The sequence below is a fragment of the Filicampus tigris genome, chromosome 15 (genome assembly GCF_054856515.1).
Source record: "Filicampus tigris isolate MCC_2025a chromosome 15, RoL_Ftig_1.0, whole genome shotgun sequence".
NCBI classification, from domain to species: Eukaryota; Metazoa; Chordata; class Actinopteri; order Syngnathiformes; family Syngnathidae; genus Filicampus; species Filicampus tigris.
The window spans coordinates 8,948,502-8,976,481 of record NC_141231.1 but is presented as its reverse complement, the minus strand read 5'-3'; the positions used below and the strand labels follow the sequence as shown (position 1 = coordinate 8,976,481).

At 40.8% G+C, this 27,980-nt stretch overlaps 2 protein-coding genes across 6 annotated transcripts; one reads left to right on the top strand and one right to left on the bottom strand.

Moving 5' to 3' along the window:
* Positions 1–236: 236 nt before the first annotated feature.
* On the bottom strand, positions 237–27,279 carry mpx (myeloid-specific peroxidase). Of its 5 annotated transcripts, XM_086053095.1 has the most exons (18): positions 27,183–27,279; positions 25,185–25,361; positions 11,847–11,948; positions 11,659–11,724; positions 11,500–11,584; positions 8,401–8,576; positions 8,180–8,312; positions 7,458–7,587; positions 7,173–7,379; positions 6,298–6,661; positions 5,754–5,914; positions 5,414–5,672; positions 4,558–4,728; positions 4,197–4,434; positions 3,891–4,108; positions 3,637–3,680; positions 3,463–3,510; positions 237–717 (listed from the first exon to the last, which is right to left on the bottom strand). In XM_086053095.1, exons 4-18 carry the CDS (start codon positions 11,720–11,722, stop codon positions 700–702), a joined length of 2,316 nt encoding a protein of 771 aa, XP_085909221.1. In that variant the 5' UTR covers positions 11,723–11,724; positions 11,847–11,948; positions 25,185–25,361; positions 27,183–27,279; the 3' UTR covers positions 237–699. The 5 variants fall into 5 exon arrangements, with proteins under 5 accessions (XP_085909221.1, XP_085909219.1, XP_085909223.1 ...); XM_086053093.1 differs by having other exon boundaries at positions 11,659–11,948; XM_086053097.1 differs by lacking the exon at positions 11,847–11,948.
* Positions 20,628–27,980, top strand: sftpba (surfactant protein Ba). Its single transcript, XM_086053099.1, has 10 exons — positions 20,628–20,748; positions 20,841–20,893; positions 22,210–22,284; positions 23,832–23,960; positions 24,048–24,158; positions 24,237–24,317; positions 25,131–25,314; positions 27,212–27,270; positions 27,474–27,541; positions 27,642–27,980. Exons 1-9 carry the CDS (start codon positions 20,694–20,696, stop codon positions 27,528–27,530), a joined length of 804 nt encoding a protein of 267 aa, XP_085909225.1. The 5' UTR covers positions 20,628–20,693; the 3' UTR covers positions 27,531–27,541; positions 27,642–27,980.

The following is a 27,980-nucleotide window of genomic DNA, read 5'->3' as shown; positions in this document are numbered from 1 at the left end:
TGGTCGTTACCTGAGCCCTGAGTAGTTGTGATGTCATTTTCTGTCGACAGAAGTGACAAAATGGCCACCACCTGAGATGGCTAAAAAGTGGTGGATTTTGCTGCTTAACTCATAGTCTACAAATGCAATATTAATCAGAATGCAGTGGGCCAACTAGTAGGCCTGCATAAAACAATCTCGCTTTAAGATTTCATCAAATCTGACTTGTGCACCTCAAATTAAGAACACAAGCATAAAACACTTAACCGCATCTGTTTTTATTTCAGTTTTTATTAAGTGCAGAACAGAAACAGGTGCGAGGGATTCATTATAAAAAGCCATTGCGCATACCTATGCTTCATTACATAAATAATCATCACAATACAAACAAAAAAATAAGACAACTTGCATGCTGTAACAGAAAGGAGAACATGTTTAACAAATTTCGCTGCTTTCATCAATGTCAGCCGTCTGTGTGAACGTTTGAGGAAGGGCAACACATAAAGTGCGGGTGTCAGTCGCTGGGAAGAAAGTAATGCACACGGAACTGAACGATGACTCCAGGCCGGCAGTATTCGCATGCAGAGGAAGACGGTGATGATGACAGTTCTGCTCATTGGAGATAACCTCAAGTGGGGATTTGACTGAATTGGTGCTGACGTGGACAATGAGGGCAGACAGGCGCTGGGCAATGATGAGGCTGAGTGTCTTGGGACTCTCTCAGCCCCTGAATGGACGCTGCAGGGAAACACAATGAGACAAAATGAGGCCAAAAATGGACCCTCACTTGCTCCAGCAGGTGGTGCTGTTTATCTTACACTGTGTTGTACTCAGAGCTGGGCATAGCCTAACGCTCACCGCGTTCCGTCCTGCATGTTTAATCGACCTCGAGGTCCCGGTACATCCTTCGTCGGCGACAGCTAATCGGCGTCGATAACGTAATCTTCACGTCAATATTAGGTGGCGCACGAGCAGACACGCCGCCAAACAAAGAAAAATATCAAAAATAGGCGAAGCCCAGCTCTGGTTGTACTTATGCTGTTTTGTGTTCAATGCAAAGTAGTGACTAAGGTCTGGGTTCTATGCAGGCCATTTGACTCCGCCTTGATTCATCCTTTTACCTTCTACCATGGCCACTTTTGGCCAAGAAAACTATATAAAGTGGGTATGGAAAGTATTCAGACCCCTTGAAATTTTCTGTCATTGCAGCCATTTGCCTAAATCAAAAAAGTTCATTTTATTTCTCATCAATGCACGCTCAGCACCCCATCTTGACAGAAAAAAACAGAAATGTAGAAATGTTTACAAATTTATGAAAAAAGAAAAACTGAAATATATCGTCATAATTATTCAGACCCTTTGCAATGACCATATTTAACTCACATGCTGGCCATTTTTTCTGATCCCCTTTTAGATGGTTCTGCTCCTTTATTGGAGTCCAACTGTGTTTAATTAAAATGATTGTACTTGATTAGGAAAGCTCTATATAAGACCTTCCAGCTCACAGTGCATGTCAGAGAAAATGAGAATCATGAGGTCGAAGGAACTTCCCAAGGAGATCAGAGACAGATATTGTGGCACAGATCTGGCAAAGCTTACAAAATAATTTTTGCAGCACTCAAGGTTCCTAAGAGCACAGTGGCCTCCATAATCCTCAAACGGACAAAGTTTGGGACGACCACACCTCTTCCTAGACCAGGCCGTCCCGCCAAACTGAGCAATCGTGGGAGAAGAGCCTTGATGAGAGAGGTAAACAAGAACCCAAAGATCACTGTGGCTGAGCTCCAGAAATGCAGTAGGGAGAAAGTTCCACAAAGTCAACTATCACTGCAGCCCTCCACCAGTCGGGGCTTTATGGCAGAGTGGCCCGACGGAAACCTCTTTTCAGTGCAGTGAATGCGGCCAAGCACAGAGATATCATCCTGGAGAAAAACCTCTACAAGAGTACTCAGGACCTCAAACCCGAGGTTCACTTTTCAACATGACAATGACTCCAAGCACACAGCTAAAATAAAGGAGTGGCTTCAGAACAACTCTGAGACCGTTCTTGACTGGCCCAGCCAGAACCCTGACCTAAACCCAATTGCGCATCTCCGGAGAGACCTGAAAATGGCTGTCCACCGACGTTCACCATCAAAGCTGACAGAACTCGAGAGGATCTGCAAGGAAGAATGGCAGAGGATCCCCAAATCCAGGTGTGAAAAACGTGTTGCATCATTCCCAAAAAGACTCATGGCCGCACTACATCAAAAGTGTGCTTCTACTCAATAATATGCGTCAGGGTGGGAATACTTCTTACCATATGATATTTCAGTTTTTCCTTTTTCATAAATTTGCAAATTTTCTACATTTGTGTTTTTTTTCTGCCAAGATGGGGTGCTGAGTGTACATTAATGAGAAATAAAATGAACTTTTTTGATTTTGGCAAATGGCTGCAATGACACAGAAAGTGAACAATTTCAAGGGCTTTGATCTGAATACTTTCCACACCCACTGTATTTAAAAAAAAAAAACTCTATTATTTGCTGGATTAAACACTACGGGGTAGGGTAAAATGGATTTTAGTTTTTTGTATGTTTACTACCAGATTACATCATGTCTCAATTTATGAACAATGGAGCAATTTCATGTAATATTCCTGATTTCCAAAAGAGGCGTTTAATGGCTTACTGCATTCCAATACAGCAAATAAAGGACACGATTTTGATGTAAGATGTGGAGATACCTTCTGCTGACCATGGAGAACAACAACTTGCAGCCTGCATATAGACTGCTAATTAGCTAGATAGCTAGACAGAGACAGACAGATTTGATCGGAGTGCAGGCAGACTGATACTGAGCTCTGTGGACATATTCTGTTTTTAATAAGGGTACCTGCTCACATTGTCTGTTGCCACATCGAGACAGTAAATGTGCCATGTTTAAAAATATGAGAACAGCCTCTTTGTCTGGCAGTGAGTGAAGTCACCTCTGATCACACCTAAACCGTCGCAGATAGCCCACTCTCAGATTCCCCGGCATGCACTTGTCTCAGAAATGACCAAAAATCGTCTTACATGCCTGAGGGAGCGTGACTGAATTTACACTGCATGGTTCAAGTGACTTTATTCAGATTGCATCTATTCAAATGGGAAAATCCTCTTTCAAATGTGGATAAAAATCATATTGGATATTTGCGAGCACAGTGATCCTCTACACATCGGCCACTCGAATTAACGTATTCACATTTTTTTAAAAGCTATCCTCTGCAATTAGCTAAAAAAAAAAAAACGCACCTATTTGCTGTTCCTATTTGCTGTTTTATGCTAAGGCCAAAGCCATGTCTAAAATAAAATTATTGCTTTGGCACCATTTTTTTTTACATTTGCCAAGGAACTAAGGGGGGGGGGGGGCTTCATTTAGACAGGCCATATTGCTATTTTCAGTTGTTAAAATACATTGATAAAGTGCTTGAGGTCCTGTATTAGTTGGTGTGATATCTACCTGGTTATTCTGCTCATCCTCTGTAAACTTCTCATTTGTAAATGGGTGCTGCATGTCAAGAAAGAACATAAAGTTTAGCCTTTGTATAGAAAACGTACAATTTAAAGACATTTGCTTATGTACGTATATTGCACAGTATTAGAGGGAGGATGGATTAATAAGGGGGGCACTCACATTATTTGTCGTTTGGGATGAGACATCAGGGCAGTCACCAGTTTCTGCAGAATAAAACGTCACATAATATGAAGATCCGTGCAATCTCTTTTGTGAATTCACAATTGTCAAAAGTGTCCACAAATTCCAGATGATCCATTTAAAATGTTATCATTTCTACGTTGGCGCCTTCGCCATCAAAATTTGGGGGGACTAAATATGATGGAATGATAATGAAAAATGAAAGAAAAATATCGCAAGCTGAATTTTCTCACCTAAGAAATCTGTACAGCTCCTCTCTCTCCACGGCTCCAGGTTCAGGCGTTGGACGTTGTTGCAGCGTATGAGCCTGTTATTATTTGATATGACACTGAAAACGTCTCTGGGGATGGTCCTGATGCCCGTGTTGTCGCAGATGATCTTGGACAGGGTGGCGGTGGACAGGGCAGCTCTCTGACTCGCCGTAAATACGCCAGGGTTCTCGTACCACAGCCTTTGAATTTTGGCAAGCGCTTCATTAGCTGACGGGAAGTGTGATCTCTATCCATCTATCTATCTAACTATCGAGTTATGAGGTTGACCTGTCGCCCTCGCGGATTCTCTGGAACTGGGTGGCGATGATGCAAGCAAACAGAGGACCCACGCGGCCGCCGGGGACAAAGGGCTCAGCCACTCCCCCCAGCCAGACGTCAATGTTGGCGGGCGTACCGTAGAGTTCCAGCAGCCTGCGGGCCAGGTCGGCGTTGTTCAGGACCTGAGCCAGCTCGGCCTGGTTCCTGGGCTCGGACAGGTTACAGAATTTGCGCCATGCACTGTAACCTACAGAGGTGAACAATAGGGTATGAGGAAGCAGTCATGCGTAATTGACAGGTGATAATGACGGATGGATGAGAAGAAGAAAAAAAAAAATCCAGACTCCCGGAGGCCAATGTGTGAACCTACCGGGCAAGCCGTGGTCACGCCCCCTTTGCATGTTGAGGGACCCCAGGTCTTGAGCCAGTTGGTGCAAGAACTCGAAGAGCCTATCCCTGAGAGCATTCACCATCATGTGGTCCTGAGTGTTCAGTTTAGCAGGGCGGCCCACAAGACCACGCACCAGTGAGTCAATGCCACCTGGAGGGACATAACAATGGCGAGTCGTAAGAGTCACTCGCACCATCAGATGGTCACTTTGCAATAAAGGTCCAGAAGAACCAGTCCTTTATTGTATATTGTAAATGCAATACAGTTTATTTACTGTATTCAATATTGAATGTGAGTGTGTGACTGTGGAACATTACACTGTATAGCACCATTGCATCTATTGCAGCTTGGTCATCCTGGAAGGGGGATTCGCCACATTTGGGGCACCTTCTCAAGGTTTCTCATTTTTCCCCCTGATGTTTTTTTTCTTAGTTTCTCCTTGCCCTCCTAACGGTCAAGATCATAGGATGCCGTTATCATTTGTCAACTGTGGGCATTTGAAGCCATTGAAACTTTTCTGTGATTCGGGGCATTATAAATAAATTTGACTTGACTTGGCACAAGTCCCTGTCCTTTATCTAGATGTATCGCAGTAAAAGCCTCTGATGCGAGTTGCAAGAAAATATCTGCGAGTTAGTTAGTTAGTTAGTTAGTTAGTTGTATAAGAAAAAAATGACAAAACACATCCATCATCCATTTTCTATAGTTCTTGTCAACTGGGATCGGCTCCAGGTAACTCACGACCTGATTAGGTATTAGGGTCACTGGTGAGCTGGAACCTACCCAAGTTGGGTATCAGCCAATCACAGGGCACATATAGACAATGCTAGCTCACCCTCAAATATGACTCTCCATGGGGTGAAAAAGGCTTTGAATACGGGCAAGCTGGGGAACTGATTGTCTTCTCTGTAGTCCGGGCTCAGGCGGGCAAACATGGGCTGGATGGCCAAGTGACCAAAGCGGTAGGCGGCCGTGGCGAAGATGTTGGAGATGCTGGGGTCCACGTCGTGGTTGTAGCCGGGATAAGGTCCCAGCAGCCTGTTCATGGCATCGTCACCCACAATGCGCGGCAGATAGTCGCGGAATATAAACACCTAAGACACGCGGACGAGTTAAGGATTCACATTTGGCAGCTAAAACCACAAAGAGGTTGAACGAATCTAAATGAATCTGACCTGTGCGTAAGCTCCCATGATCTTACGCGCTTCTTGGTAGAGTGTCTCACTGTCCCATTGGGGGTTCAGCTTCTTCAGAGCGCGGGCTAGACGGTTGTGTTCGCGCAAGAATATTGTGTGAAGGGTGGTCAGAGCGACATTCTCATTTACACGGACGTCACCTGGGAGACATAAAATCATTCATTTGATCAGATGAGTGCGATATTCATAAGTTAGTTACTTCATTCATCCACTCCATTTAGTTATATTTCTTCCACTAGATGGCAGAAGATAGAAAAAGTGTTGCCGTTCATACAACAGAATACAAAACAACAAATTGGCACATTTGTGAGTACATCAAGAGAAGATCAGCATTATTTCAACATGTATACTTTGGGACATTTTTTGGGTGATTTGGGGAATTGACTGTAAAATACAGCATGGACCTTGTCTCACTAAAGGTTGGGAAACATGGCACCATGTATATCCATGCTGCGCTGTGACACGCCACAAGGCTAAAATCGGAATTTCTAGTGAACTCGAAGCTATTTACAAGACGACTGACCTCCCAGAAAACAGGGAACCTCTCTGGCATTGGTGTTATTGGTGACACGCCTGCGGGTGGCGCACATGTTGACATGCAGAGGGTCAAAGGGCAGCAGCTCCCGTCCGTTGTCCTGAAACTCGGAATTGACGCGCATAAGCCCTTCGCTGTCGAGATCACGGAGGCTGAGGCTCAGCTTAGTCTCGGAGCCATACAACTGGCCCACATCCAGGAAGGCGGTCAGAGCGTTGATCTGCTCCCGCCTGTTGGGCACGCCTCCGAAGTTGTAGGCCGAGAATCCCGTTCCGCAAGCGGGGGCTGATCTGAACGAGGGGATGCAGCTATCAGGACCGCTGGTGGGCAAGCGTGGGTCGTCGGGAGGAATCTTAAACGGAAAGGGATGCCAAAAGTTAAGGATTTAAAGGGGAAGTCGACGCAAACATTTTTTTTTTCAAGAATATGTTATATGCAAGCCCGCTAGTTGAAACGGGGCATTCTGATAAATATTGCGTTTGTGGAATAAGTGTTAATCCACTCGTTTTTAGCCATCTCTGGGGGCGGCCATTTTGTCACTTCTGTCGACTGAAAATGACATCACAACTGCTCACAACGACCAATCACGTGTCAGATTCAGAAAACAGGTCAGCCGCGATTGGTCGTTGTGAGCAGCTGTGATGTCATTTTCAGTCGACGGAAGACAAAATGGCCGCCCCCGGAGATGGCTAAAAACGAGTGCATTTTGCTGCTTAAGAATGAATGCAAAATTAAACAGAATGCCGTGTTTCAACAAGTGAGCCTGCTGGGAACATATTCTTGAAAAAAATATGTTTGGGTTGACTTCCACTTTAATTCAATTAATTCATTTCTGGCCAATTGTTTGAGTTTCAGGGACTAACTGGGATGGGGATGCACGGCTCGGTGCGCTCGCAGCTCTCGTCGCAGTTTATCCCGTTGCTGAAGGAGCGGATGCTCGGTGAGAAGGGCGTGAAGGTAAGGTCATGGTCGGTCCACTGGCCGTACAGGGTCAACATGTGAGAAAACTTCCCATCGCTGACCACGCCTGCATCCGTCGTGCTCAGGATATTATTTGACACCTGGCGGACCTGAGGGCGCAGAGCAGGCGATTGACTTTTCGTTCAGCTCATCAGATGCGAGCGAGACTCCGGTTTCCAAGCAAGTACCAAGGGAAGCATGAAACTGTGGCATGTTCGGTTGGACTGCCACCCTCTCGGTTCCGAGATGTCGTCGTCGTACATGGCAGGAAGCCAGCGGGCGAAGGGGGTGTTGGAGGCTCCCAGGCGGGGGTGTAGTCTACAAAGCAAACGTTTGTCTTCAAATCCTGCTTGTGAAACCTCAAAGGAAGTGTATACATTCTGTTCCACATTGCCCAATACTTTACACAAACAACGGTGCAGTTTCGCCACTTTTTTGTGTTTTTTCTGAGGGGGGAAAAAAAACCATGTATGTCACTTAATGCAGTGATATACCACACTCTAAAAATAATTGGGTTAAAAATAACACAAATTTGGGTCAAAATTGGACCAATCTGCAAATTGGGTCAATTTGACCCACCTTCTTGTTTTGTACAAAACAGCCGAGTTTTCGGTGTTGTTTTGTACAAAACTACCCATTTTGGGGTTGTTTTCTGCAAAACCAATCCAGAAAGTTGGGTCAAAACGACCCAAGTAGTGGATCGGTCCTTTTTGACCCAAAATTGTGTTATTTTTAACCCAACTGTTTTTAGAGTGCATTGTCACAAGTGTCTGACTACCACTGTAAAATAGTTAAACATGGTCAGTTTCAGCAAAGTGCAGTTTCCCTCCTTCGATATGAAAAATATCAACATTTGCATAGTCAATGAGGAGAAAGTGAAGAGCCACGAAATGATGATTAAGAAGCTGACCGGTTGTTGCAGACGCTTGTAGCTGTTCGATACGTGTCGAGGTTTTGCGTGCTGCTACAGGGGGGAGGCCTGACTTCAGCGGCGCATCCCGTTATCATGCTGAGAAACTCCAGCTCCTCCGCAGAGAGCAAATCTGTGACGATGACCAATGGTAGCAATGTTCAGTTATCGGAAATCTCTCAACCATTCGCCCTAAAACGGAGACGGTGCCTGCGTCTGACCTGTTGTGTTGAGCGAGCGTTTATGGATGCGGTGTACCCTCTTCTGCAAAAGCCGCAGTGTCTGCGCCATGTAGTCTGCCGCCCTCACAGAGGAGCGCGTTTCCCCACGGGGCTGCTTCAGCATACGCAGAGCATCTTGCGGACTCACCACATCCTTGCGCACTCGCCTCAGACTCCTGGAAGTGACAAGAAGGGTACCCAGGTTGATTACAATCCGTCTCTACAGCCCAATTGCAAGTCATATGAACAGCAAACATTGTTCATATTTGCCCTTTACCTTTGTTGGATTACATTTATGAATTTGTGCTATTCGTTTTTTAAAAACAAAAATGTCCTAAAAAAAAGAAAAGAAAATCCCATAACAGTGCGTTGTCACCATGAGGAGAAGGTTTCAGATATGCCTTGTGTCATTTTTTCTTTGATAAAATCTAAAAACGGGCCCCTCACGAACACCATACAAGGGTTAAACTTAAAACGCGCAAGTGGAAGTTGAGTCACTTTTGCTAATCTCTTGTAAGGTGCTCATATGTTTTGTTGCATTTTCTAGAAAATACATCCATCCATCCATTATCTACACCGCTCATCCTCACAAGGGTTGCTGGAGCCTATCCCAGCTGTCATCGGGCAGTAGGCGGGGTACACCCTGAACTGGTTGCCAGCCAATCGCACGGAACACAGAGGCAAACAAACATTCGCACTCACAATCACACCTATGGGAAATTTAAAGTGATCAATTAACCTACCATGCATGTTTTTGGAATGTGGGAGGAAACCGGAGTACCCGGAGAAAACCCACACAGGCACGGGGAGAACATCCAAACTCCACACAGGAAGGTCGGGGCCAGATTCGAACCCACGACCTCTGAACTGTGAGCCGGACGTGCTAACCGGTCGACCACTGTGCAAAAACATGCTTGGTAGGTTATTTGATCATTCTAAATTGCCCCTAGTCGTGATTGTGAGTGTGGATGTTTGTTTGTCTCTGTGTTCCGTGCGATTGGCTGGCAACCAGTTCGGGGTGTACTCCGCCTACTGCCCGATGACAGCTGGGATAGGGTCTGGCACGCCCGCGACCCTTGTGAGAATAAGCGGTATAGATAATGAATGGATGGATGGACCAAATTAGCAAGTGTTTAATTTAACTGACGCTTGGCATGACAAATGAGAAGCCGATTGCTTTTGTGTTTTAATGAGAGGCGGAGTGCATCATTACCTGTGTGGCATGTGTGACGCGAGCAAGCACTGGCAGAGCTGCCATGTGGGCCGGGTTGGGAACCCGGAAGAGAAGGTAGTGGCAGTAAGGACAAGTGTGTGTGTGAGCTCAGTTAGAAGCAGGAGTGCCGTAGAAAATTGTGTGCTGCTGAAATGGCAATGAATCCCCAGTTGAATAAGCAAGCAATACAACATCCCTTTCACCGATGTGGGTAAAGTCACTGGACCAAGTGGTGCGTGACGATTACGGTTCGGAGCTGAGGAGGGGACAGTGATGACACGTGTGATGTAACAGTGTGCAAAGCTCGCACTTATATAGATCAGTGTGGTACGGGTCATAGATCTCAAAGCGCATATGGACACGGAAAAATGCAAAAAATGCTGTATGAGAAGAATCGGAAAAGTTGACTCGGTTTCTCAATTCTTAGACTTGGGAACACAGGATGGAGAAAAGTATAATTGTGAGGAAGAAAACTAAAGACTGAATTGACTTTTTTTTTCTTTGTTAAATTAATATCCTTGTATGTCTACTGTTTTATTATTTACATTACTAAGTACTGTAATACTAAGTTACATTTGTTAATATTTTTTAGAGCTGGCTTTTCTTCAGAAGCGGTATTATTTAGAACATGTCATATTGACGTAACACTTCAAAAGAGAGCGACTATTATGTTGTTTTTTTTGTTTTATTTCCTACCCATACAGAGGAGGCCTCATTTAAATTAGGGCTATACAGTATACTGAAAAAATATTGTCATCGTGATCATGGCACATGCAGCGCAGAATGCAAAAGACGTGCAATAAATTCACACGGAATTGTATGCTTTAATATAACTTTGGTCAATCAGATGCAACCTTAACTACGCATCGCCATCCAATAGGGGAGCAGTATCTATTGGAATTATTAACACTAAAGAACTAACGAACTTACCTTGGATAAGAATACATTCATATTTTTCCGCATGAAAACATTTATTTCTTTAATTTGATAATGAGAATGAATTTCTGCATTTCTTTAGGTATATGTTAAATATAACAATAATATCAATATTGCAATATGCACTAACCATATATTACATTATTCTCCCAATATTGCGCAATATTGTCCTACTTTAAATATATTGGAGTTGTCATGTACTGCATGGCATCTTTGAGTATCATTTCAGTATCTTGAGGCCAGGCCAGGCCGGGTTTCTTCTTTTTTGGAAATCAAAATATGGTCAACCTAGATTTGACAATGCTAGTTACCGGTAGTTTGGTAGTATACATGAAATATGTCAACTAATCCAAGTTAGTTAGCCTAACACAAAAACCTTTTGAACAAAGCATTTAGCTAAAGTTACTTTTAGTTGGTTGGTTGTAATTTTTTTTATATAAATCACTCAGTATTTGATAGCTAGCTAGCTAGATACTTTGTTAGTTAGCATACACAATCAACCTTTAAACAGTGTTGTTTGGTTAGTTAGGTTATTAGTGAAACTGACTGGGCAAAGCATGTAGCCAATTTTACTCGGTTAGTTAACATGTCAACGTAAAACACTCAACCAGTTTTAGTTACTCGGTCGGTGAATTAGTTTGCGTAATAAAAGATTGAAAAAGTCTTTGCTAGCTGGTTGGTTAATTATTGAGTTAGCAACGATAAAACTGCAGGCAACATTAGTGAGTGAGTTAGTCACTTACTTTAATTATAGTGCACTTTAAAAAGCAACCACATCTGAATGTACAGGAAGTAATGTTCTAATGACTTACCCTAACAAGACAAATAAAATAATCTAAAAATGAACGCTAAAATGTACAGGGAGCCAGTCAAGGAAGGCCAGATGTGGAGGTATGTGCTCCCTTCTACGAATTCTGAGAAGGCGAGGACAAAAAAATTGTATAACTTACTCTGCTCTCGAGTATGTGTAGGCATCGTCAACAATCTTTTTAGCTTCGTCAAAGCATTCTTGAAGAAAAGCACTTCCAGGATGTTCTACGAAGAGTAAAAAAAGTTAGAAACATCCATCATTTGACACTCTGCGTAAATGTAGAAAATATTCCATGTACCGGTTGCTTTCAAGTGTGCAGGAACCAGGCAGATGCCCAGCAATAGGTAGACAGGAAAAAGCATCTCTGAAAGTAATTTAAAAATGGCACTGAACAATAGGATTAATTTTACAGCTGGAAATGAATGTATCGGCAACAACTCTAGAAAGACAAGTGAAGCAATTGCAGACAACAGGCAACAGGATTACCTGTCAGAAGCGTGCGAATGTTGTCATTGCAATGATGCGGGCCATCTGCTTTTATATAGTGGCGTTTGGAGGCCTCGCCCCTTGAACCGCTCTGCTAGACGACTGTCGGGAAGGACATATTTTCCTCATTCTTTGTCGTATTCTTATTACCGTCACTTGATAAAACGGATTAGAATAGTTAAATTGCAACTACGCGCGTATTTATGGTGCAAAATAAAAGTCCTTGGAGCAGCACTTCATGTGAAAAAAGTGCAGCATTCAAAATTACTGAAGGTTGCAGCATGACTGTCGTGCTATGAAGAAAAACAAGTGTGATTGGGTGTGTAATCACATTCCTTCCACCACAGCCATACTGCATCATTACTGTTGCTAATGAGGCACAGACAAAAGTACCTTCTGTCAAACCGGTGAATAATAAAATCACTACTTTTGCAGACGCCATAGTTCATTTATGAATAACAGAACTTAAGATATGGCTTTCATTATCTCTTTGTTGCACTTCTCACAACAGTACCTCACCTGGCAACATAAAACACTTTAGCTGTGAATCACCATAGAAGGTGACATGTACAGTACATACCGTAAGTTCATACGGCTTCTAAACACACACACACACACACACAGACACACATACACAATGAAGGAGAAATAATCTTAAAACAAAAAGAAATCTATTCAGTTGTAAGAAGCCGGCACTCTAAATGTCATTGAAATGTCATCAATGTAATGTAGTTGCTAATGCCTGTTGATGTCCTATTTTATACTGTATGCATGACTGCAAGGTCATACAAACAAGAACGTGAGTGGCAGAAGAGGACTACTGATAAAGATAATACAGTAGTCTGCAAAATGTATTAATAACCTGGACAGATTTAGAGTTAAAGTGCATCTTCAAGCTGGAAATGACACAAGAACATGTCAAAACACTAAGAGGTGAATTCATTGTTTTTAAGGAAAATAAAATATTTTACTTTTGTAATATGGAAAATATTGGCACAACACTGACCACTTACAATTAAACACATTATATTCTTGAGTGCGGAAAAATGTTGACCACAATCACCACGTTGATTGTGAAACAGGAAAACGAGAGTATGTGTGTGTTTTATTTCTTTGCGCTACACCATACAGAAAACAATGAAATAGAAAAATACAATTTTCTATCCAGGTGCATATTTGCACAGCCACGTGTTGATCGGAAAAATTTGACGGTCATAAGACTGGCCAACTCATTTTCACAAATTTTTTCAATCAGAGATGGAAGTTGATTTTATTTGTGCCGATTACATATCTGCCTTCGCTTTTTTTCTCGAGCACATCAAGTTATCATAAAAATAATGATAATAATGTAATAAATAACTCAAGATTCTCAAAAACATGTACTACAAATGCAAGGTCATTATATATCCATCCATTATCCAAACCGCTCATCCTACAATCATAATCATTGCAAAAGTAGGGACAAAAAATATTTGTCTATATATGTACATCTGCGGGTATATGTATGTATTTGTACGATGCGGTTAAAATTTGCAGTCGGAATCGCTGACGGAAGCCCCGTTTAAAATCAGAGGTGGACCGGCCTATGGGCGGGTACTGCTCAATTTGAACCTTTTGCGTGCTGGAACTTTTTACAGCGTACCCTCTTTTGTTGTATTTCTCTCTTGCGCTTTGTGATACATGCCTGTCCCTCGCGAGGCAGTCTGGCGAGATGAGTGTGTGGCAAAACGATGCGAAGAAGAATGAGAAGTGGAGAATGTAAACATATTAGAGTGAGTGCAAATTTGGAACCAAGTTATTTATAGAGTCATTGGTTGAAAACAGTTGAACCCATAAATGTTGATGAAGCGGGTGACGATAACACAGCATGACAGGTTAATTTTGCATACCTATACATTACAATGCATGGCAAAATCAATATCACGCAAACATTTAATAGGTGAAACAAAAAAACAAAAATAAAAAAAGTCTCAAAAACCTGATGCGCTAGAAATAAATTAGACATTTCCCAAATCAGCATCAAAGGTACATTTAGATATACTGTATATAGATAGAAATAGAAATTTGCCATCTAATCAGTCCCCCCACAAAAAAATCATATATAATAAAATCTTTACACTATCTGTGATCAGATAATCAGCAAAATATGTAGAAGCTGGATCACGATACTGATCATTTGAATCAGGTGCGCAGCAGCAGGGAGAGATGGAAAACAGGCAGGACAAAGGCCCTTCAATCGAGGAACACGATTGAAGACCCCTGAGCTATATAATACAGTATATGAGTTTCACTTTTTAACGACAGAAATAAAGTTTTCCAAAATGTTAACTTTATTGCGATGCACCTGAATCTGCAGTATACCGACTCCTGCCACGACCAGGCTGGATGCGTGCAAATCCACTTTCTTATAGATCCTCCATTAATGGCTTCCACACTGGAAGAAGATCTTTTAAAAGAACTCAATAAAATACGCAAAGTTGTAACATTGTGAACATCGTTGTTTGCAACATCCCAAAGAGTTGCATGAAGTCAGTTGAGTTCCTGTTTCAGGGCCCACGAAAAGCAGAAATGTACAGTACTGGTTGAAATGTTGTTGGTCAACCTGTAGGAATGTTGCAAACAATATCATTTCGCCAGGGGATCTCTACATCCCATTTGTCATTCTTGGGAAACAGAAGCAATGTTTTACAGCTGTAACTGTCAAAAGTGAAAAAGAAAATAACTAAGTGACCCAACAGCTCAAAGTTCACTTAACAGATCTCGGAATAAGGTACGGTGGCTTTGGACATTGCTCAGCATTTATTGTTTACGTCTCGGAATAGTATTATTGTATTTAATCAATCCTTTTCCTGAACATAATAAGGAAGAAGCACAATAAACCCATTCAGTCTCAACATCACCTCTGGTAAAACAATAAAGGGAGACTTAGCGGAAAACCAGACGGGTGATAGCTCCACCGTCCACGTGGGACAGCAAAAAAAAGGTCTTCACAGAGTCCACATGGAATTGGTGTCTTTTTTAGTGCTTACACATTCATTGAGCCAGAAGTGACAATAGATCTTTTCATGGTGCAAACACCTTAATAGCAAGTCAACCCAAACATATCTTTTTAAAGAATATGTTCTATGCAGGCCCACTATTTGAAATACATTTGAGTAATATTGCGTTTGTGGAATATGAGTTAAAGGGACGGCTGGGCTGGGATGGCCATGTTTTCACTAACAAGTTCACTTTATATATTTTTTGATCGGCAAAATGAAAAGAGTTGTCATTTTCTATTTTATCAATAAATTTGGGAGGAATTAGGAAATAAGTGACTCAATGATTAACGCCTCTTGTTAATGAGGAGAATAGCCGCGCCCCCCTACCGTTCTATCCTTGTTCGGTCGGAGTCACTGGAGGGACGGATTCCAAACTCTCCATTGGAAATAATTGTACTTTCATTGCTTATAACGTCCAAAAACGGCGATCAATTACTGTTGTCATTTTTACATGCAAACCTATTATATAACTGCCAATGTTAAGCTCATCAAAGTGTCCTTATAAGCAGCAAAATCCACCAGTTTTTAGCCATCTCAGGGGGCGGCCATTTTGTCATTTCTGTCGACTGAAAATGACATCACAACTGCCCAGGTAACGACCAATCACGGCTCACCTGTTTCCTGAAGCTAAATCACTGATTCTCAACCAGTGTGCCGTGGCACATTAGTGTGCCGTGAGAGATCACCAGGTGTGTTATCCACTGTCAATTATTTTTGCCCCAAAAAATAAATAAATTGAATAAAAAACTTTTTTTGATCATTACCTATTCCAGCCACAAATAGTAACAGGCAAAACAATCAAATGCTCTTCCACTTCATGCATAATTAACCCGTATATCAACTTTTTGTGCATTGTTTTGCTAAGTGGTGTGCCGTGAGATTATTTCCAATGTGAAATACGTGCCTCAATAAAGGTTGGAAAACACTGGTTTCAATGTTTGAGATAATAAAAAATATTAGCATCAAAGTCAACGTTCAGCTTGAAATGAAGCTTCTCACAAAAAGCTCATTTTCTCTGTTTTCTACTCAGGAAAGGAAAAATTTGTGAAACTTGGCTATGTTCTACTGCTGATAACTAAAGAATGGAGAAAGGTAGAAAGAAACTTTTTCGAAGGAAGGAAGAGAGTCTAATCTTTCTTTTGGAAGGTTCCATAGCTGTAGAAGACTATTCTGTGGGCCTTGAAAGATCAGCGAAAATCCTTCAAAACGGCTGGCAAGGTGGAGGTCGCTGCTCGGAAAATGGCTGGTGGTGAATGAGTTAACCAGTTACTTATTTAATACATTTTGGAAGGAACTTGTGTTTCTAAACCACTTAACACCACAACCACAATAAAAAACATTGTTCAGTAATAGCTCTGAGTCATTGTCAATCAAAACTGAGCACTAAAGTATATGGGACATTGTTTTTACACATTTTAACATGTTGTTATAAGCAGCTGTATGTTGTATTAAGTTGTGAAGTGCGCTCGCCGTGGTTTTTCTTCTGATTCCTTTCGTTTCTCCTTTAAATAACAAAAAAAACGGAGCGACCAATATTTACAGACAGCTTGTCATCGCCATCTTCAGAGTCTGAAGACGACCCCAATTGGCCAGTGACGTCACGCATGCACTGGGTCAAACGGCCAGTGGGGGGGCTCAACTCACAAAAATATTGAGTTTTCTTCATCTTTTTTTAGGCCTTTTCATTACGTTTTTTGTGTTTGTGGAAAGAGTGTTAATCCACTCGTTTTTAGGCATCTCTGGGGACCGGCCATTTTGTCTTCTGTCGACTGAAAATGACGTGACAACTGCTCACAATGACCAATCACGGCTGACCTGTTTTCTGAATCTGAGCCGTGATTTGTCATTGTGATCAGTTGTGATTTTCAATCGACAGATGACAAAATGGACGCCCCCAGAGGTGCCTAAAAACAAGTGCATTTTGCTGCTTAACTTTTATTCCAAAAATGCAAAATTAATCAGAATGCCGTGTTTCAACTAGTGGGCCTGCTGGGAACATATTCTTGAAAAAAAAAATGTTTGGGTTGACTTCCACTTTAAATACAGCTTATATCATATTGGATTGGTTACAATGTCCAGATGTACCTAATTAGGTGTCCGGTGTGTGTATGTGCACAAACACACACCCACGCACACACATGACCATGTCCATGGTGGATCATGCTATGACCCAAATGGCAAAATCGTGATTAAAAAATGTAAATAACTTGATAGACTAAATTAAATTCCTGTTAACAGATGCACCAACTGTGACAAAGACTTCCCACCTGACATTTTCCACTTGGTGAGGTAAAAGATTTCCACAGTTGACAATTGAAAGGCAAACCAGTTGGTTGCCATTCCCATATAACCGACGCCAGATCAGCCATACAGCATTGTGAAGACGTACTTCGTCTTTGTTTTCATTCTCACGAGAGCAGTTTTTAACTTGGGAATTTTACAGGCATCAAACCCAGTTACACTCATTTCAGTAAAGATGCATGTGTGTCATCTTCCACACCGCATATCCTGCACAGGGTTGCGGGGAGGTGCTGGAGCCTATCCCAGCTGATTATGGGCAAAAGGCGGACTACACCCTGAACTGGTTGCCAGCCAGTCGCAGGGTACAGACACAGTCACAGAGTGGGAAACGATCCCACGCTGCCCGCGCACAACTCAGGTGTGTGCACCACCAAACCATCAGCGATACAGTAAAACAAAATCAAATTCATATTATATTTTATTTGGAGGCGACTTCAAGGAGACCAATAAAACAACAGTTAAAAACAGAACTCTACAGAAGAAATAAAACTAAAGAATACTGTACAAAATGTGCAGTTACAGTGAGTAGTAGTGATTACCAGTTTGACGATTTACTCTGGTTTTAAAAAGTCAAGGTTTTAATAACTGCTGATACTGGTGTTCACCGGTAATGAGCGCTTTTCTTTTCTTTTTTTAGTCTAAGTAAAGTACAACATGATTGGCTGCTTGCAGAGTTGAGTAAACGAGTCGGCTCTTTATTGCCTCTTTATTAATTTATTGCCTTAAATTAACTTTTTTTTTTGTCCTTCTCAGCACAGACGAGGAGGGACGGCGCAATACAAAAAAGACACTGCAAACACTGCTTTTTTTTTGTCTTGGTGATTGTTACATGACCTAAGAAAAAAGCGCTGCCAGCGGGTACTAGTTAGCCCCAAGGACAACGTGAGTAATTCACAGGTATGTTCTAAAAATAGCTCAACAGTGATTTTTTTTTTTTTTTTTTTTAAAGGGGAAAATCAAAATTCTTGAAAAAAAATACGTTTGGGTTGACTTCCCCTTTAAAGTTCATTTTGGAGCTGTAATTGCACATCTGTGGGGGTTTGCGGTGTTGGTGGCCCCAAGGATGACCCCGGTCTTTCAACATCTAACTGCAAATATGTGAAAACATTTTGGACAAGCGTGCTATTCTGCCTTGTAATTCCTTTGCAAATTTACTAACACGATATCTTAAAACTGTGTGGCATTATTTCTGGCTGCTGTTGAGCTGGAAAGAATGTCAGCAGGGATGACTTCACCTGAACGTAATGTCGCAAAGAGATTTTGAGTATGGGCAGTATCTACAGCTGCAGCATGGTGCACGTCTGCCTCACAGTTCTGAAGTTGGTGATTTGCAGGATATCGTGGCTCCAGCGCTCGACTTTTCATGGAAATATTTACTTTTAATGCCGATCACAAAAAATAATCACGTGGAAAGTCGACTTAAAGTTATCGCAGGCTTTGTACATTTTCTACTCTTCACAAACCTTTAAGAATCGTACACACCTCTCAACAGTAAATATTCTCAACTTTCTGTAGTCGTTTTACTTGGGGAAAACAATGACCGACATTTTTCCCTATTTTCTGACGTGCTCCAGACCAAACCAGTAACTGAATTTTAATATATCGGCACTGTCCTGTGAAAAACATTTTTCAGGGTTTTTTTTTTTTCCATTTTTAGGTGAATCGGGTTTCCGCGTAACAGACATCGCATTAAAGTGGAAAAAAAAAAAAGACACAAAAAAATACTCAATCGGAAATACGCATTTTTCACAGGACAGCGATGACATGTTTATTTTTGTATTTAATAAAGAATGGAAATTTGGGTATAATGTTTTTTTTTCTAAATCTGATTAATCAATCTAAAAAAATAATTGACAAATGAATCGATTTGTTTCATAATAATCGTTAGAAAGCAGCTCGAAAATGGAAAAATATGCAGCTAATGTATGATCGGTATCGGCCTTAGTAACTCTACCTTTACTACTGCGTTAGCATAGGATAGCCTACGCCGTGTTCTGACTTACTACAAATTCACATACGTCGCTGCGGTCGGCAAGGAGCTCGTCATCAACCAAGAATTTGCAGTATAATTACAACATCACTCAGAGGAGGGCAGGCTTGTGCCAAGACCGAAACATCAAAAGTGAATCATGGCGTCTGTGCGAGTTCGTCCATGTGTTTAGACAAGGCAAGGCAAGGCAAGGCAAATTTGTGCTTTGTATAGCGCATTTCATGCACAAGACAATTCAAAGCGCTTTACATAAAACATCAAAAGCATTTCAGAAAGAAAAATAAAACCTTGGTTACAAACATCGAAATCACGTAGAATAATTCGATTAAAATGATTAAAAGCAAAATAAGTAAAAAACAAAATAAAACAATACTGTGCAGATTTCATGCATAGGAAACAGAAATGTTTTTTAATTTGTATTTAAAAGCGTCTACATTTGGTGAAAGTTTAATCTCCACTGGCAGTTTGTTCCACTTTTTTTTTTGCAGCATAACAGCTAAATGCTGCCTCCCCATGTTTAGTGCGAACTCTGGTCTGGACTAGCTGACCCGAGTCCTTGGATCCGAGCGCCCTGCTAGGTTTATATCATAGATGTATTCTGAACCTGAACCGCTCTGGGATTTGTAAACAATCGGTACAGTTGTATTATTTATTCTGTAAGTGACAGGAAGCCAGTGTAGAGACTTTAAAACTGGTGCGATGTATTCAGATCTCTTAGTCCTGATTAAAACTCTAGCAGCAGCGTTCTGGATGAGCTCCAGCTGTTTAAGTACAGCTGTTTAGCTACTTCCTGGTCCATGGAGAAAAAACAAACAGACAGAAAGTGTGCCCTTATGATTCTGCGGGGTGGATGGTGCCATTGAAAATAAATCCCTACATCTTCACCAAAACGAATACTTAACGTATCCGTCATGAGATGTACTGTTTTACTATTGTGTCTCAAAATAGCTGTTGTGTTTATTGAAACAACAAAGCAAGTGGTGGCCCACCGTGTCTGGCATAGTAATACATGTCTAATTGGTAATTCTGTGACTCCAGCGACAGTTATCAAACATGAAATTGTAGAGTGGCTCTATGAATGCTCTATAGATGACGGTTTACTTTCTTTCGACAGGAATTAAAAGTTACAAAGCAAGAGGATTGTTTTGTGTTGATTGATTAGTATGCTTTGTTGATCATAATTCTGAGCCTGGATTAATTTGGGTGCACGTAAAGAGCAAAATACGGATCACTACAAATCGCTTTCGGGTTACTTTGCGGAACGACATGAAATGTGACAACTTCTGAGTCTATCTGTTGCCTCATTCACACCTGTGACCAAGTGAAAGGCCACCGTTCCCTACTCTGCAAATACAAATGTTATCCACAAAGCCATATTTTTGTTCTCTCCCAACCCGGTAGGGTTGGGGCTGGAGGTGTTGAGGTGGTCGCTGTGAAATAAAAGCTGCATTTTGAGCCTCCTCGCACATATCTGAATAGGGACACTATTGACGCACTAATAGACAAATTCAAGAGATGATGAACTCCATCGCTTTTGTGTTGCTTCTCTTCACTGGTCTACAAGGATCCGGTGAGAGCTTGAAAATCCTTTTCGTATGATAATACAAATATCATGTTCATTATTTTATTTTTGAATTATTTCATGAATCATCTTCTGTGCAGCTCTGACTTTGAATAGTGATGGCTTGGATAACGGAGCAGATGCACGCACGACAGTAAGTGTCTTTTTCCATTTGCGTTCACAAATCACAAATAACGCACTTATAACTACATATCGTGTTGAACTTTTTGCGGCGTCACTGTATCACAGATTTTGATACTGTACACGTCTAACTTTACATTGTGGATTTTTCGCTACGTCACAGAGTTTTGCGGTGGTCATTTTTCCACACGGACTGCTACGGTGTAGCATTACTGCTATACCATTAGCATTAGCCAGGAGGAAAGAGTGCGTACAAGACAAAGAATGTCCAAAGTTTTGGATCATTTCCTGTATGTTTAATCTAGAACGTGATAACAGCAGATGTGTGCCTATTGTCGTGTGCGATGTATAATGAAATAACCAATCATTATACACGTTAGATTTACACATTATTATTACTGCCGTACTTGACTTATTTTGTGGAGGTATGGGCTAATACATACAAAACAAATAGTCTGTCTTTAAGATACAAAAATCATCAACCGTTCGAATTATATTGAAGCAACAAATCCATTATTTATCAAATTAAACACTCTCAAATTCTTCAATCTGCTTGAATTCAAAACAGCACAAATAATGAACAAAGCATATAATAACCAACGTTGCCGCAGTATCAGAAGCTGTTTGAAATGAGAGAGGGTTGTTATAATTTATAAGATAAGAACAAACAAAGCAAATGTGGGTCTCTGTTAAAGGTGTTAGTTTATGGAACAGTTACAAAACAGAATCGAAAAACTGTGTAGTGAAATTAAAGGTACATTAGGGCAGCACGATATTGGAAGAACGATATGCGATATGGATGTTGACGATAAGCGATGTCGGTATTGCGATATTTAACATGTTCCTTAAGAAATGACATTTTTATTATCTAATGAAAGAATTACTTTTTTTTTTTCATGCAACAAAGTAATCAAGCTATTCTTAGATAATTAAATGTAATTACCCAGGATCATTTTCAACTATTAGATGGAGAAGCACGTTCAAGTTTGTGTCTGACTGGTCAAATTCATATAAAAGCATACAATTCCGGAAGGAAATTATGGCATGTCATGTCTGTTTTTTTATTTTGGGATTCAATACTGTATATGAATAACCTACTCGTGTATTACCATGATATGCGCATGGACAAAGGCTAGAACTCGATACATTTTTCTACTTCTTCCTACTCCCCGTAACATGCAAACTGCGCCGAACTGGCGCATGTATAGAAGAGCTTCTTCTTTCTTCTGATTTTTATGCTCAATAAAATCGATCGATCAATGATATACAGTGTGCAATCACACACACCTTGCTGGTGTGTATTCATTTCTACTGTGACTTTGTACCCAGGCTGGGAGTACCTGTGAGGATTGCATAAAAATAATCGACCTCTTCGTTGACCTGCTTTCCAACACCGACCTCCAGGTGAACACGTCGCTTATCAGACTATCCTTATCTGTCCACTGTACACAATGCTATCGCACTGAGTTGGTTCGATTTAAAAGAACAATTTCAAAGCAAATTTCTGGAATGTTGGTTGGCACACATTTATATCAGTGGGAGTGTAGTGATGGAAATAGTTTGGAATTACAGAGTGAATACAGTTTATCTTAAACTACAGTGTACGTGCCTCAGACATACAATAGTCAGTGATTGTGTTGGCCTCTTAAAGTTGGCATCGGAAAGCTGAAGCGAAGCTGCATAGCAAAACTACAGTATTGTCACTTGTTGTCGGACGGCTATTTTAGGAGACAGTGTTGGAACTGTTTCAAGAAGCACCACCATAATGACTGAACCATAATGGCACTAATTGTGACAAATCATCACTTCGTAACACAACTAAAAAAAACACTTGGCAATGTAGATCCACAAAACGGGTTGGTTCACAATGGTCCCACTGCGGTGACGTGACAAAACTCGATTTTGTGCGCAGGTCGGAACGTGCTGTAACCTCTCATCAACCAACGTTTCATACAATGCAGCAGTAAAGTCAGAATTACAGGCAACAAATATCGCTGTCCTGTGAAAAACACTTGATGTTTATATTTTTACGCGTAACAGACTGCATTAATGTGAAAATTAACCCCCAAAAAATAATAACATTAAAAATCCAAAATTGGACATACATGTTTTTCACAAGACAATCACAATATGAAACAATCAAAAGAAAAACAGTACCGGTAAATACAACGGAAGCAGTGTGATGGGATCATGGTACCTTGTATAATAACTTAGTAAACCACACTGGTAACAAACAATTAAAATAATTTATGGCTTCACAATAGAAGTGAAAAAAACTTGGCAATTTAGGGTTCCGCTACCCCAAGCAGCAGAGAAAGGACAAGGAGACGAGTAAGAACGGAAAGACTCAGAAAAACCTCAACGCAAAGATTACATATGATGATATAGTGCAACGATTAATCGATTAATCAACAACTAATCGATTATCAAATTAATCGCTAATTATTTTTTTAATAACCAATGAATCATTTAGATACTTTTCTTCATTTTAAATTGTCCAAATACTCGGAATGTCAGCTTCTCAACAGTAAATATCTGATTTATGGAGTATTGCATGAAAGTGGAGTGATTATATTTGTGTTGAATCAAAATAAAACAATTGCTTTTACCTTACAAAACAACAATCAACATTTCTGACAACTTTCTGACAAATTACAAACCAAACCAGTAACTGAATTATAATTCATTCATGTTTGTGCACTGTCAATTTGAAAAAATGTCCTGTTTTTTTTTTGTTTGTTTTTTTATAAAGGGATGTAAATTTAAACATTTCTAACGATTAATCAATTAATCGACACATTAACTGATTATTAAAATAATCCAAATAAATTCTAATTACAAAACAATTGTTAGCTGCAGCCCTATGACTATAATCATATGCAGTATATTGATTTTTGTTGTTGTTATAGACACCATTATTAATTGAGTGGTAAACCAGATGTTTCTTTCAGAAAAAGATCACACACGGCATCGGCAACCTGTGTGACCACCTGCCTGGGAAAGCCAGCATGGCTGCATTCTGCAAGGACGAGGTGGACAAGATCCTTCCAGTGGCCATCAGCTTAATTACTGTCGTAGCAGTACGTTGCAGGGCCGTGATGCTATTTTAATGCATGCATCTCTATGAAAACATATGCTGAGTTCCTATCTGCTCTATCCGCCTGCAGAAGCCAGGGGACATCTGCAAAATCATGGGGCTGTGCGGCTCCAACGAGCAGCAGAAAACGTTGGGCTATTTGGTCAACGAGGCCCTCCAGCTTGCAACAATGCAAGCAAATGTCAGTGAAAAAGAAGGAGAACTTTGAAAAAAAAAAATCGATTCTAGTAATTATCTTTGACATCTGTTGTTTTGTTAGGGGAAGCCCACATCACCGTGCTCATTCTGCATCTTTTTCATCAAGACAATGGACGACTTGCTGCCCAAAGAGAGGACTGAGGTAGGTCAGCAGACTTGGTACCACAAACCCACTGGACCCTTTATTAGGTACACCTCACCAAAACAGAAGATTTACAATAATTACCCCACAGTCAAAGCTCACTATGGACAAATTCATCTATTTGCATTTTTTTTTCCTGTGGAACCAGAACATGAATATTCTATTTGCGGGTTTTGTGCTCTTTCTGAAATGCCAAGACAAAAACTTTAGAAGAGTGCATTTCTACACCACTAGAAACTACAGCCAATAATATAGAACGTGTTATTAAAGTCATATTCTAGCAGCGTCAATCAAAATGGAGTGAAAGGGATCATCAGAGAGCCGACACGGTCTATTTTTCAATAACAAGCTCAATTTATATATTTTTTTTAGCAGGAAAATAATATTAGCTTGCATTTTAACTTTTATCAATTTGTTTTGGGGAAAACAAAACTAACGTGTTCAGTAACACCTGCCATTAATGAGCAATTCCAAAACAAGTAACAACACGGATCAAGCCTCCCTGCGATGACGTTGACAGCCTGAGATGGAGAACAAAAAAAACCACAAAAAAACACGCCGCAAACGTGGGCGTGCCAATTTGCGGCTTTAGTCATCACAAAAAGCCCATTAATCACGACAGATTCTTTTAGCGGGAGAGTTTTAGTGCTGACATAATTTTTTCATACAAACCTATTTCTATAAGTGTTGATGTTCACCCCAATCAAGTGTTTCTTTAAGTTCGATTTTTTGACACAGCTCATGTAGTGGATCTTATTCCATTGTAGCCACAATATTAAAGTGTCCAGTCTAATTGCTTCAGCTGTGTCGTAGGAGGCCGTGGTGGAGCTGATGGAGGACGTCTGTCACATCTTGCCCATCTCCTACCGTGATCAGTGCGAGGTGGTCATCGGCAAATTCAGCAAGACGCTGCTGGACGCCCTCCTAAGCTACGCCACCCCGAAGGCCATCTGCGCACTCATCCGCCTGTGCCAGAGTCAAGAGGGGCCACCTGTTGGTCAGTCACGCCGACACGTACTAAATCTGCACACATTGTTGTGTAATCTGGAAGAAAAACGAGATCAAATCCATGAGGCCCATTTCACACTTTCAGCACAGTCCAGGAAGAGCAACACAGGATGTTTCCATTCCTATATGTATTATCAGAGTCATAATTGTTTGACATAACTCCTTCAGGAAATATTCATGTTCAACGCGATTTCCTTTTGTTAAAGGTTGTTTACATTCACTGGACTAATAATGGCCATTGGCTCCATAGAAGTCGTGTGTGAATGCTCAGAAGTGCCAAAGAAAGTCATGACTTGAAAACAATAAGGCACATTTACATATTTACAACACACATTTACATATCAGTGATTAAAGCGGAAGTCAACCCAAACATAAACGGCTGACCTGTTTTCTGAATCTGAGCCGTAATTGGTCGTTGTGAGCAGTTGTGATGTCATTTTCAGTCGACAGAAGACAAAATGGCCGTCCCCCAGAGATGGCTAAAAATGAGTGGATTAACACTTATTCCACGAACGCAATATTTATCAGAATGCCCTGTTTCAACTAGTTACATATACAAAAGATATTCTTGACAAAAAAAAAAAAAATTGGCGTTGACTTCCCTTTTAAGTGACACAGTTTCAACTGATTGGTCTCAAGTGGCACTATGCTTATATGCGTCATGGCACTGCGAGTAGAAAAAGAGCTTGGAATCAGCTAACTGAGAAAGGTCGTTTATTCCAAATCTGGGTACAAAACAATCACAGCAAATTAAAATCAAACACAATGAATGTGTGAAATATGCGAGTGCAGCACTGATGCACATACTGTGCCGTATTGAGCTTGATCGAAATACACAGACTGGTGACACCAGTTGGCCGACCAAGTAGAAGTCGAGCACAAAAATAGTTTGGCAGAACATTTTTGCCCCAAGGTTTCGCTTGCACCATGTTATTCAGTCCACCCAGGCATCATTTCCAGTCTACGTAAACATAGTTCTACTGTATCCAAATTACTCACGAGGAGGGGCAGGGGCTTGGGGGGCAGCCAAAGCCAACTAAACGATGTGAAATGTTTAATATGTGTATTGTACAAGTATTGTTGATTACCTCTGTGTTGTCACTGGCGCATGTGTCACTGTAAAGTACATGTGCTGTACTGTAAAGATTTCCCCTCGGCTTGACCCTAGGGGTCGCCAGAATCGTCCACTTCCATTACTCCCTCTCATCTGCATCTTTTGCTCGAACTCCAGCTGTCTGAATTGTTTTCCTAACCACACTAATAAATCACATTTCAGCCTCCTTCTCCATCCCTCTGCACATATCCAAACCATTTCAATGTCGTCTCTGGCTTTGTCTCCAAACTTTGTAGTCTAATTGTGTTATGAATAAGTCATGTACAGTATAATCTAATACAGTAGTAAAAAAAAATGGGGGGTGGGGGGTTAATCTGATTTGGGCACGATCTGAGATTTTACTCCAACCTAAAGCAGGCAGTAAATTCCAGAACCAAGCAGCCTAGTACATCTTATACATTTAAAAAAAAACAATTCAATTACATTTTAAAACTATTTTAAGTACCCCACCCGATTCAGATACATTGAAAACATTTGGTTTACGGTGGTGATATCCCTAAAAAATTGGCTGACTGACCGTCCGACCCCGCACCAAAAAAGCTTATAAACAATTCACACAATTAAAATATCTTGTAGAGTTCAAATATTAAACTATTACAAACATACAGTTTCCTAGCTTCGTCGGGGCGCAGAATTAAATAAGCTTCCTTCAGTTCCAGTTTACCCACGGTCAAGACTGTGGCGACTGAGCCCATGGAAATTAAAAATAAATGGACAGAATATAATGCATGTTTGGGACATACCAGTTACACTTTTTTTTTTCCTCCTCCAGACCCCTGCACTTTGGCAACCTACAGGTGCAGGGACCTGCAAACCTCTCTCAAATGTGGGGTAAGTCATCATTAGCTCGCCGTCATCACGTGCGCACGTGTATTAATGAGAAAATTAATTTAGTTGTTTTGATCATCAATCGTTAAAAGGCCTTGTTTAATAAAAAAAAATTGTCCAAGTCCTTGTACATTTCAGCCTCTCAACAATAAATATTATCGGATTTTTTCGAAGTTTTAACAATACAGTATTTCCACTCCGTGTAGACTCTGTTCTACTGTCAAAGATTTGCCTGGAAACCCCTCAGCTACAACACTCTTTGAAGAGTTATCAGGTAGATGTGCCCAAAGCCTTAAAAATCTTTGATGATGACGTGCAAAACATAATGCCATATATTTTGTTTGTTTGTTTGTTTGTTTGTTTGTTTTGGTCAGGCTGGAATTAATCGTGACTGAGCCAGGTGCCGCAGCTATGCAAACTACAAATAGCCTGTTTCTCTGCTATGCTAATTTTCAGGTTCTGATTTGAAATCTCAAGGAATTATGTGTACTTTTCTATCTCTCTGAGGGTTTGTTTGCCTAGAAGAAAGTGTGACATTTTGTCATTAAGATTACCAGAACAAAATAACAGCATGAGTGTCTTAACAAAATGGGGAGAGAGAGAGAGAGAGAGATCTTAGGTCAGATAAATTAATGTACTAGAGAATTTATACTAACCTATATCTTTTACCCCAAATCTGTAATTGTTTGCATCAACTGCTGAATAAAAATCAT